The sequence below is a fragment of the Haliotis asinina genome, chromosome 10 (genome assembly GCF_037392515.1).
Source record: "Haliotis asinina isolate JCU_RB_2024 chromosome 10, JCU_Hal_asi_v2, whole genome shotgun sequence".
Taxonomy (NCBI): Eukaryota; Metazoa; Mollusca; class Gastropoda; order Lepetellida; family Haliotidae; genus Haliotis; species Haliotis asinina.
In genome coordinates, this window is record NC_090289.1 from 36,465,565 (window position 1) to 36,478,233 (window position 12,669).

At 39.5% G+C, this 12,669-nt stretch overlaps 1 protein-coding gene across 2 annotated transcripts; it reads left to right on the forward strand.

Moving 5' to 3' along the window:
* Positions 1-1,026: 1,026 nt before the first annotated feature.
* Positions 1,027-12,008, forward strand: LOC137298828 (uncharacterized). 2 transcript variants are annotated; one of them, XM_067831113.1, is made up of 6 exons: positions 1,181-1,304; positions 1,882-3,332; positions 7,113-7,205; positions 8,742-8,816; positions 10,016-10,080; positions 10,281-12,008. In XM_067831113.1, the coding sequence occupies exons 2-6, from the start codon at positions 3,116-3,118 to the stop codon at positions 10,380-10,382; spliced, it is 552 nt and encodes a 183-aa protein (XP_067687214.1). In that variant the 5' UTR covers positions 1,181-1,304; positions 1,882-3,115; the 3' UTR covers positions 10,383-12,008. The 2 variants fall into 2 exon arrangements, with proteins under 2 accessions (XP_067687213.1, XP_067687214.1); XM_067831112.1 differs by lacking the exons at positions 7,113-7,205; positions 8,742-8,816; positions 10,016-10,080; positions 10,281-12,008 and having other exon boundaries at positions 1,027-1,304; positions 1,882-3,092.
* The last annotated feature ends 661 nt before the right edge of the window (positions 12,009-12,669 follow it).

Sequence of the window (12,669 nt, forward strand, 5' to 3'; positions counted from 1 at the left end):
AGTGTGCATCTGAACTTTCGTGGGTCTGTTTGGTTTCTGGATGCAGGCCATCCAAGGTACATAACTCGTCTTGTGTTGATGACTAGGCAACGCTATCTGAATGAAGCATTTCGTACTCGTAATGTAGCGCTAATAAAATCACGCGTGATATGCCAACTGACTGTTCATTCATTGTCTGTATTTGTAACACTATAGTCTTCACCTTCCTTGTAAGACGACTGGCAAACGATATGTCGCTAAATATTCATAGGCTGTGTTGTGGTAAATAAGGCCTGCGATTGTTCTGATCAGAACCATATATTCAAGTCAGCAGAGAGGTAATGGACAAAAGAACTGTCACATAATGCTGAATTTGTACTGAATTTATACAGCTTGGTCATGAGTCAGCCTTTACCTCCTGCCAATTTTGAGTGCAGTGCTATTGACATTATTTATGTCAAGTATACCTAAAAGCTCGATGAATGGACACAATCCTGAAGCTGACTTGTAGTATCCGATAGAACTGCTTACGTTGCATAACAGTTTTCCTCCCACTCCTGGGCGACTGATGGTGAATAAAGACTGGATGTCCGATTATCAACAAAACTTGTTGGGAAATGATATGCTAGCCAACGTGGAAGAACTCAAAACCTAGTGATAAGAAAAAAATCATTGGCTTCAGGCTTTAATATGAACGAGGATATTCAGACAACGTCACACACCATACACCATGACTGTTAGTAGGGAGTGGGCGAAAAAGGTGGAAGATTGTCAGTGGTCCAATTTCTCCATTACGTATACTAGTCGAGTACTCCTTTCTCGTATCAATAAATTAGTTGTGGTTTTTTTCCCCTTGTCAGAACGGACATTAAGATGATCACATAGTTCATGTGAAAATCCATTGATTACATTTGGAAGGATTAGTATTGAAGGCCTTTCAATAGATATTGCGCTAGACTGACTCAGTCGTCATGGCGTAAACCAGCTCAAACAGGGTCGTCATGGCGCACAGTCTTGGATAGAAAACTATGTTGACAATTTCATTTCATTTGAATGTCAATATAAACAAGTATTTACATCCCATGTAGTGTTGGGTGAAACTAGGTAGGGCTTCTGCTCAACACAAATGTTTGAATTGTGTGCAAGCATGATTTAACTTCCTGGTTGTGACCAACACGACATACGTCGTATGGCAATATTGATGTCCCACCCTGGCAGTTTTCCAGGTGCGGGACATAACTGAAGCCTGATAAAACCTGTGTGATATACAAGACTACAACAGTGTCTCTGACGCCATTAATACCCTCAACACACACAATGAAAATGTGAGTAAGCTTCTCAACTATACGCCATTTCTAATGTATACATAGGGTGAAATATCACTAAGTAAGAACAGTTTCGTTTGCGCAGGTTATGTTGCCAGCCTTTTCGAGTATTCAACACATTCAAGCCATATTGACATTTGTTTTTTTTATATAACTGACATAATCTGGGTGGTTAGGCGGGTGGGAATATGGTTAGATGGGTAATTGTTGTATGTATATGATTGAATGTTTGTTCAGATGTACCTTTGTGTGCTCATGTGGTCACGTGGATGTGTACACGCGGGTGTGTGTAGTCATGTATACGCGTATGTATATATATGCGTGTGTGACTGTTTGATCTCATGTGTATACATGCGTGTGTGACTGTTTGATCTCATGTGTATACGTCTGTTTTAATGTTCATGTGTTATGAATACTTTTTTGAACGCATGTATATGTAACTGTGTTTGGGCAGCTTGTAGGAAGGTGTTTGTGTGTGCAAATGGGTAACTGTTTGTTTGTTTGTGCGTATGTCTTCTAAATAGGTCTTTCGCATAATTTCCACAATATTTGCAACAAATTAGTATTTTTCTTTCAGAAAGCATGTCATCCAGGTGCAGTACCTGCAGGGAGGTTGTAAGCCAGTACGTAAAGACACAGAAAAAGGAACCAAATTTGTTTGTTGATCACATTGACATTTGCGATTTAAAAGGCAAAAGGAAACATAACACTCAAAAGCAGTTAAAACTGAGAGAAATCGAAATCCATTTGTCTGCCCTCAGAAATACAGCAGGTGGGAAAATTATTCTTCATGTCAGCGGGACTGCTGGTGATGATCGTTACCTTGGATGTGTTGATGAGTTTCTGGAGGAGAGTTTGAACAATTTCCTATGTGATGGAACCTTGTTTGTTGATACATATTCACGGAAATGGCTAAGTGAAATACGCACATTTGAGGAATTTACAGATTGCATTCTCATATCGGTTGAGAAAACAAAGGGAGTTGCTACTGTGGATTTTAAAACTAAAATTTGTTCCGACTTAAAAGTCGAAAGACCATCAACGCTTAACATCGTATCTCTCTTGTGTCAAAGGAAGAGTTCTCCCCAAAAAGCAGCAACATTAAGAGGTTTGCTACCAAATCCAACCGAAAGCCGAAACATCCAGCTCAAAACGTATCGACCGAAAGACCAAGACAAAAGCAACATTGAAAGTAACCCAGATACATTTGCTCAATATATTTGGGAAAAACTTCGCTTCAGGGAATATCTCAGCTGCATGACAAAAAATGAAGACGGGGGGTCCTTCTATTTAGGAATTACAGAAAAAGAAAAACAATATCAGTGTGCATCACCGGACAGCACACGAACCTACAGTAGTTTCGCCCCAGAGATTGAGGGATTCGTATTGCCCTTTAGTGAAGACGACTTAAAGAACAGTCTTTTGTGTTTAATTCAGTCTCATGTTAGGATCCTACACGTTGATACAGCTCTCGAGGACTTTCCACCAGATCTTATAAAATTTCAGTTTCACTGTTCTAAAAGCAAAGGGTGTGTTCTGGAAATTGCGGTTGGTTATACGAGCGGGATAGCGTTCTATGATGAAAAAGGTCCCCTGGCTTATCACGTGAAAGAAGGGGAAGTTCAAAGAATAACCCCGGACGACTGGTTGAGTAGAGTAACAAAAACGTTTGATGATTTCAAGGGTGATTCATCTCCTTAGTAAGCAAGAACCTTGTAAGCAAAACCTGAAGGTAGCTGAACTCCTTTACACAGCGAAACATTACAGCAGAATCTTCATACGTTCTCGTCTACGTCAGAACAGTTATAAAAATGACGTCAAGTTCCGATGCGAATCGTTCCAGTCTCTCAGACGGCACCTTAGACAACCTTCATAAGGGAATGGTTTGTGCTTACAAAAACAACCGTGAAAAAAGCAGTGATTGCAATGAGGGAGCATTGAACAACCCAAATAGCAAGTCCATAAATACAGAATGCGATGATGATTTTGACGAATCGCCCACCATTCGCAGACGCAGAAAAGTCCCAGGTAAGATGGTTCAATTTTTTCTTGGGGATAAATGGAGCCTTAAGTGGTTCATGGGACTTTCAGCACTGGAGTCGCGTTGTGACATTCACTTGAGTCTGTTCTATACTGAGAGAAAAATAAGGGATCACGTGAAAACACAAAGCTTTCGTGTAATCCCTTCCTTTTTTCCCTCAGTATATGTTTTCTGTAAGATATGTTGGCCAGGTCATGCTTAATTTCTATGGATAATATACTGAATCAAAAAAAAAGAAACCTCACCTTCTTTCCTCAGTGCACTATGAAAGAACGAGAGATGGTAAGATGGTTAAATTGTTATTATTTCATTGCTAAGATCTGTGTGATATACTCGATACACTGACAGTGCCACAATCAGTTCCATTAGGCTATACCGCCGTTCCAAAACATGGGTATACAGAATGTCAAGTCACAAGAATAAAAATTCGAAATTTCTCAGTTCAGTATTGTGTATGGCATCCCAAACGTGCTCTATTGGATTAAGGTTAGGGGACCTCGATGGCCAATCCATGACATTGATTCCAGCGTTTTGAAGGAAATTTCGTGTCAACATCGCTGTATGCGGCTGAGCACTATCATGCTGGAACTGTAGACCTGGGCCATGAAAGGAACGAGTTGAGTGTTGAGCACCTGGTCGCGGTAAGCAGCAGGTGTGAGGTTTCCACGGATGACCAGAAGTCGGGAACGGTTGTTCCCACAGAAAGCACCCCATCGCCAAAGACGACTCGAGTCCAGTCTCTCTGGGTCAATCGGAGGTGACGTTGGGCCCAGCAGCAGACGTTGACATTGATGAAACATCGTCAGTATTGGCCCACGATTTGGGCGTCGAGAATGGAGATTGGCAGCCCGGTATTCGAATGGTCTGTGAGGAGTCGAGCTCTGAACACCTCAGCCCTGGTTCGTTTAGCCGACAGGTAGGTCACGTAGGTAACGTAGGACGATCTGACGGTCTTCTGCTCGTGACGTCATACGTGGACGCCAGTTTGTTGTAGAAGACCTCACAAGTAGTACACAGTACGACGGCTGCATCCCATTGCTCTTGCGACGTCAAAAAGTGATCTTCCCGCTTGCAACATGCCAACGGCACGTTCGCGTAGCACATTTGACAATCGTGGCATTTAAAGTACCGTTAGAACTGTGGTTTAAAAGTGTGGGTTTTTTTCAATTCTTGAGGTCAATGCAAACACATGCAAATGAAGAAAGCTTCGATGCGAAGAGCACGTGATCGACTGGACGTGCAAAACCTGATTTGGCACTAACGTCATTTGCACGACGAATGGAGGGGTTTGAGTTGATTTTGCTAACGTTTTTCTAGAGCCGAAAGAGAGGGATCATCAGAGAAAGATTATTCATTATTTTAAAATTACATTTTGTGAAGTTTTGTTTTTGACTCAGCATATCTGATGCTTCATATATCATTAACTAGTAATAATTCTAGTATTCTTCATGTGATGTCAAATGCAAATATCATACTGGATTTACCAGTTTAAGGGAAGATCTAAAATTTCGATTATTTACATATTTATTTATATGTTACTGTCAGATTATGAAATCTATCATATCGTGAAATGACTAAACATTTCACTGTCATTTCGTGAAATGACTAAAAGGGTCAATCACTTCGCGTCATTTTGTGTAACAGCAAATTATGAATATAATTCAGTTATTTCATGAAATTCCCTTTCTTCTATATGTGGTGCACAGGGCTTTGCGAGGTGTGGTTGCACTGGATACAGCAAGTGTGAAACAAACAGGTGTAAATGTTCAACAGTCGGTGCCACAATAGTTTTCCTTAGTGTCAATAAGTGAGGTTGAAATTGTGATCCACTCATGGAATGACTGAAGTGTATTAATTATTATTACACAAAAAGACGTCAAATGGCTGACCCTCTCAGTCATTTCAGGAAATGACTGATTTTGCAATCTGACTGTAACACATATATTAAGAAGAAAGAAAGGTAAACGGTATTTTATCACTGTTCTTACCTTTCTTGTGTTTTCCTTTCTGTTCTTTTCTGTTCATATACACTACAATTTGCCGTCAGTGTATGAACATATCTGGCCGGAAGTGTAGTTAGTGGGAGAACTTGTATTTGAATTCATTTTCTATACTACCTATCAAACGTTTGGACCTACTTGAGTAAATGTAGCCACTTAATTTAGACAACTGTCCAAAATAGATTTTTCAAAATACCCCACATTGTTTAAATGAACAGATGTATTATAAAACAAATTCGTAACGCTGAAAAGATTAGTATCAATAGTTAAATAAATGATGAAACTCTGTAAAAATTGGAGAATTCTTAACAAACTTTATCTCAAAACACAGCTGTTCACATGTAAGATATTTGCACACGCTTTTTCAGCAAACTGATGCATGATCTACGTCACGTGCAATTCATCTGCATCAGGTTTGTACTTGGTTCCCCAAATTAGTGGAGAAATTCATATTCAATGTAACCATATACATGTATGCATAACACATAGTGAGTGCTTTAAAAGAGTCTTTGGTGGGTAGTATATGTCAATAGGATACGTTTTAAGCAAAACACGGTTTAGAGAGAAAACTGAAAAAAGATTCCGAGGCGTTATGAGTTCTAACTACTCTCGGTTGTCAACCAGATGATATGAATATGTTCAAGTCTTCGTGAAAATGTGTTATCAATGGTTGACATTATTTAAACTTGACGAGTGGCAAGTTGGAAGTCAAATAGAATAAGACTTAGTGTATATGGATGACAACTTCTTTAATACTAGAACACGAAGTTTCGATACAGGTTCTTGTACCGTTTTCAAGTGTTTCATTTTAAACAATGCAAGAACCTGTATCGACACGTCGTGTTCTAGTATTAAAGAAGTTGTCATCCATATACACTTATTCTATTTCAAGGAACTGTATAGAAATTTACTTCCGAATTTAACGGATGCTGCTGTCTTCATATATACTCTGCAAAAAACGCAACAGTAGCTTGAAGATGTCTATTTAATGTACTTTTTGAAGAACCAACAGATATATTGTTAAAATTCCAAATTGGTAAAAGTCATTGTCATTGACTCAAGTTCAACCTTTATTCCACCTGCATAAATTACGTCCGGTATATGCAGTTGTGAGGAAATCGTGTTTAGTATTCATGCTGTATGATAATGTCAAATGGTTCCAATTCTATACTTTTGCGTTTCTTTTTTGCAGAGTATATCAATGTCTATACGTGTCAGGGATGCTTATTGTTTCTCTACATTAATATGAATGAGCGTGCACTGTTTCAGGTTAGCTTCATCTTTCTTTACATTAATATAAATGAGCACCCATTATTTCAATGGGCTTTTTATTGGTGTGTGCATGCATACAACGCTTCATAGTATCGACATACCTTCGTGGTGCCTATTCATGATGCAGCAGGGTAGCCTGGGCCAACCTTTAAGTGGTTAAAGCGTTGGCTCGTCACGCTGACCGCCCCGTTTCGATTATGCTCGTAGGTGCAATGTATGGAGCCCATTTCTGGTGTCATGATGATGCGGGAATAGTGCGAAAAGGGATGTAAACCCATATTAACTCACTCACTATCCATACTACAGTCGTTGTCATTCACGAAACACTAATTCTAATGGTACAAATGGTATTGTTTCAGCCACGGATATGATATTGTCCACGACATCAAAATGGGCATAAACTGTATGACGAAATGTATAGACAAAGAGTAGATGTGTCATGTACATGTATGCATTAGTCACCATAAAATATGTTGGCTAATTCGGTTTACCTAGATGAAGAAACTCTTGCTGAGCCCCAGCCGCGAGCTTCTAGTTATGATCAGAAGGATCTGATGAGTATTTTGATGAACATTCAGACACAACAAGGTGAGACCAAATGAGGAGAAGGTGAATAGATGTCAGAGGTTAAAAGTACGTAAAGGGCAAAGATATTCGACAATGACACGAATGTGAAAGAAGAATTGAAAATGTCGTTTTGAGGAACGTGTACCCTCAAAGCCATCAGGGATATTTCCATTTTGTTGAACATTCCACTGACGAATAATATTTTCGTTTCACCATCAGATACATTATGTTGAAAAGGAACAGTGGAAAGTGGCTTGTGACACCACTACACACATCCAGCACCTCTTTCCAACCGAGTATGAATCTTGCAGCATCACAGTATTTCCAAACTGTCACAAGCCAGTCAAAGCCAGGGGATGTGCACTCAAGTGTAACAAGCCTTGCCATTGCCCACCGGTTCACTTGCCCATACGCCTAGACGGATTGTGAAAGACTGGCATGTGACAGTTTGGAAATATTGTGATGCTGGATCATTCCTACTCAGCTGGCAAGAGGTGCTGAAAGTATGTAGTGGTTTTGTAAAGAAATTGCGGTTTTTTTTGGTGAACGAATAAATGAATGAATGAACCAACGGATGAATGAATGAATAGACAATAGTACATCTTTACAGTACATGTTATCATTTCCTCTTTATATTATTTCTTAAAGGTTACATGCAACGCAAAACAATCAATTATAGCTAAGCACACTTATCAGTTATTCATGAGATATAAAATGCATTGCCGACTAAGGAAAAATATAAACAAAATTATAAGCGTATAATAGCAAATATATATTTTATACTTGGGTTTAGCTCCCTCGAAACGCGATACCGAACCCAGTCAAAGCCGGTGGGTGTGCACTCAAGTGTAACGAAGCCTTTTCATTGACTATTGGTTCATTTGCCGATACGCTTACAGGGCTCTTTGTTTATGGCTTATAAAGCCCCATAGATGTTAATTCAAATTGCATGTCGTCAATGACTGAAGCTCTGCATTGCATATTGTCATTAGCAGACAGGCAAGCAGACATAAACGTGTCAATAAACCAGACATTGAGTTTTCTCTGTGACAGAGGCTGGTATCAGCATGTTTTGTTTTTTAATGTAACAAGTAGATTATTTACTTGTTTGCGTATACAACCAAGATTAGACTACTGCTCACCACCTCATACTCCGGGCAGGCATACTGTATCAAGCTCCGCGAACCTATTCACTGCGCATGCGTTATGAGCGCAGCGCAGCTGTTGAAACCACTGAGGGGAAATTAGTGAATCGTTTGACCTCCGATTTCGCGGGCTTTTTTCATCGCGTTTTTTTTAACTTCATAGGTTGAATTGGCATGACTTGTTTCGGCAGGTACATACCGAAAGGTATCAGAATCTGCAATGTTGTGTTTTACGTTGCATGTGACCTTTAAAAAATCATCCCACAGACATTCAGCGAATTTAATGTAAGCATTAAGCAAAGCACGTTATATCCATTACATAATACGCATGCACGTCTTTGCGTGTCTTGATAAGTCATGTGGTAAAGCTTCAACTATATATTGTTGATATGATATCATTCTGTTATAACAGATTCCATGCTGAAGGAGCTAAGGGATATCAAAGACACACAGAGAGAGATTCAACGAGATTTGGTAAGACTGAAAGGTAAGAGTGGCTAATTACTCAATTCATCAGTTCTATTCTATTTTATTCTATTCTATTCTATTCTATTCCTTGCTGTTGTGTCTGAGGATGTCACTGATCAAGAGCTAAATTGAAAAAATGTGTCTGGAGTTTTGATTTGAATCCAGTGAGAGCGGTCAGGTATTTAATGTCGATCAGCAGTTTATTCCACAAGCATGGCCCGGCACATTCAAAGGATCTTTCGCCAAAGGAATTTGTGCGTGATGTTGGTACTTGTAGTTGAAGTTCTTCTTACACACTTCAGAAGTTGGTAGTTGCATGTAATCCAACTTCTCATTTGTTCAACACATTCCTGGATCTCCAGGAACAATTATACTTTAACGGACTGTGGTTGGAGAGGCATAAAGGCAATGCATATCTGCGCGTCATCAGCGGTCAGATGATACTGGAAGTTGTGCTTTCATGCATGTCACTTACAGGGATCGTATACAAGGTGAATAACACAAGGCCTAAAACAGATCAGTGGCGACTGATTGAGAGATCAGCCTTTTTCTGATAGCTGTCCATCGATACACACTGGCTGCTAACAACCTGACATGAATGACCTGATCCATCCTAATGCAGCTTCTGTGACGCCGATTCTGTCCTCCAGAATTGTGAACATGGCACCGTGATCCGTGGTGTCGAAGGCAGCTGAAAGGACTGAAAGATTGAGAATTGTCAATGTCAATAGATTTGAGCAGATCATTCAGCACTTTACTCAGATTGTTTCAGTGATGTGACCAGACCGACAGGCAGATTAAAAGGGTTACAATCAGTTTGGAAATGTAGGAATGATTCGACGCAGGACGATAGTGTTTCAGGATATCATGGTCTTGAGGCATTGCATTGCGTTGCATTGCATCGCATTGTATATATTGTGACTGCATTATGTGCAAACAGTGTGACACGGTCGTCGGTGTTTATCTCTGCGCGTAGCTGTCATCTTTGGGTCGTGGATTCGAACTCCACATTTACTACGAATAAGACCTTTGAGCTGTAACCATCATACTTCTTCTCGTTGGTGTCACCAAGACGTCAACCTCATGAAATGCTACACTACGTCACAGGCAGGTCCTGTTCTCTACACAAGTTGTTTTTTCCTTCAATATTTTTATAATGTATTATTATCTTTCAGTGCTGAATATTATAAGATGTGTGGTTATTTGTCTTCATTGTAGGCAGCAGCAGTGATACCGACCTCAGTGTAACGGGTCTAAACTATGAAAGACGTGCACGATATTCAGTGAGTATGAACAAAAACACTTCCCATAAAGTACGCAGCATTCTATCCCTGATTTACCCATCTAGCAGTAACGTGTCTTCTACTAGAACACAGTTTCACTCGGATATTTGTGGTATAATCGAATTTGTACGCAATAGTTTTTAATCAGAAGTTTTCCCCGTACATCTTACTTAATATTACCTAAACACTCTGACTTGCAGGTTCGTCCGATAAGCACAGTACATTTCGGAATTCAAGAAAAGCCTAATTCGGAATCATCACATGAAGAAGCTAGGGAAGAGGACTACAATATTAAACTTTAAAAAAGCTAGCATTTTGACTGCACAACACCAGCTGCCATGAGTACTGATTGGTGTCCTAATGTCAGTCTATCTGCATGTTATGCAGTCGACGACCAGACAAAAGAGTTTCATCTTGAAAGGTACTACGTCAAGCAACAACATTCCAACTCAATGACGTCATAGCACTGAACAACATGTCAATGATATATCACTGCGCGTCGAAATTGAGCAGACCATGTCATTTTAACCACACATTTGTAAATTCTACATCTTACACAAATGTACCATCGCGTGCATCGTTTTGTGGGTGAGTTGATTACTTAAATGTCATTGAAATATAGGTTTAGCGACCCACGGCTGTGAATATCCATATGTATTTCTTCAGAACAAATATACCGCTTCAGATCTGTAAAATGCCAATCTTATACCACGTAAAATATCGTTGTGCACACAGCCATTGCTGATATGATATAGAGATGCCCTGAGAGTTTTATTACACAGACTGTCCATGTAATCTATTATTACACAGGATCTCTATGTAATCTACTATTAGAGAGGCTCTCCATGTAATCGATGCACTGCACAATGCACAATTTACCATATGTATTTCCCATTCCTTCAGTTCTATCTGTGCACTTATATATATATATATATATATATATATATATATATATATATATATGTGTGTGTGTGTGTGTGTGTGTGTGTGTGTGTTCTATATATCTTTAATACATACTATGTTGTATTCATCATAAATACATAGCTATTACAGATGTGTACGCCTCTGTGTGTGTGTGCGTGTGTGTGTGTACGTGTGCATGTGTAAGTAACAATATATAAGATATATGAGATCAGTGTGTGAGCGTGCGTGTATGTATGTGTGTATGTATGTGTGTGTGTGTGTGTGTGTGTGTGTGTGTGTGTGTGTGTGTGTGTGTGTGTGTGTGTGTGTGTGTGTGTGTGTGTGTGATATAAACACTGGAAGCACTTGCTCTTAGAAATGACCTGATGTAATGATTTGGGAATGTCACTGAGTTATTCAATGCGCCGTTACAATGTGAAGTAGTTTTCACATCGCATCCTAAATTTTAAAAATACACCGTTGTTTTTATAGTTCCTGCATGTAAGAGGTAAGCAGTGAATGACGTCTTCGTTATAATGACCCCGTGAACACTTAGCTGTTTCTGATATATGACGATTATATCTGTCAGATCACTACAGCCGAGCTTTAGGCGACAATGGAGGCAATAGATGGATAATGTACCTGTGTGAAGGATGTCTGTTGTTGTTTCTTGTTTAACCTCATCCCACATTGGTTGCAACTAACGCCAACCAATTAATTCTAACCCAGATCTTCGTGGGTCCTGTGTGAATGTGTACCCATAAATCGTCTGCTTGTTATCTACGTGTGTATTCCGCAGTTCCTGTACGTTGACATCATTGTGTAGTATCTGTGTTTGGTGTTTAACGATGAAAACTCTAAATCTGAATTCCTAGAAGGGATTATCGAAACGTTCATTTGCTTGTATGTTCTCCCCATATTTGCTACCTGGATTTTGGATTACTTCTCAGCTTACAAATAAAGGAGGTGTTATTTCAGTCAATGTTATGGATTTTGAAGGTGCAAATAAATGTATCTTTCCAATATTCGGGAAACTGTTTCTTTAACATGATTCATGTGATTGGTATCATCGCATCAGCAACAAAATTCCATATAATTGTTATTTCATATGGCTGGCAATAGCACCTCACCTCACCTCACCTCACCTCACCTCACCTCACCTCACCTCACCTCACCAATGAATTTAATCTTCAATGGTCAGTGCCATTCATGCTGTTTGACTGAATGTATCAAGTAATCAATGCCAACAAGATTTACAGTTTCTGATTTTCCCCGCGATGACACTGCTGGAATACTGCTAGAAATCAGTGTAAAATCAAACTCACTCACTCACTCACTCACTCATTCACTTAAACAAGCGATACTTGTACGTACTAAAAACGTGTTACTGTGCAGGTACCTGATAAATATGTGTAATCACCATTGTGTAATCACTGTTTGCATAAGGACATCAGTTTGTTGATCATTATCAGTGACATGATAGGTTCAATAGTATCGTAAATACTTCACGTGTTGTTACACTCCGCCTTCCCCAGTCAGCGGTATATATAGATACGAAATCTCATATTCCTCCATGCAGGACACCCAACAGTCCAGTACTCGTCTTGTATCAATGAATGGGCGTCAATACCTGAATCAATCATTTCCTACTCGCAGTGTGCCACCAATAAAATCTGCGTTATATGC

Excerpts from the sequence above, each read along its gene's own strand:
- LOC137298828 (XM_067831112.1), top strand. The coding sequence starts at position 1,887 with ATGTCATCCAGGTGCAGTACCTGCAGGGAGGTTGTAAGCCAGTACGTA.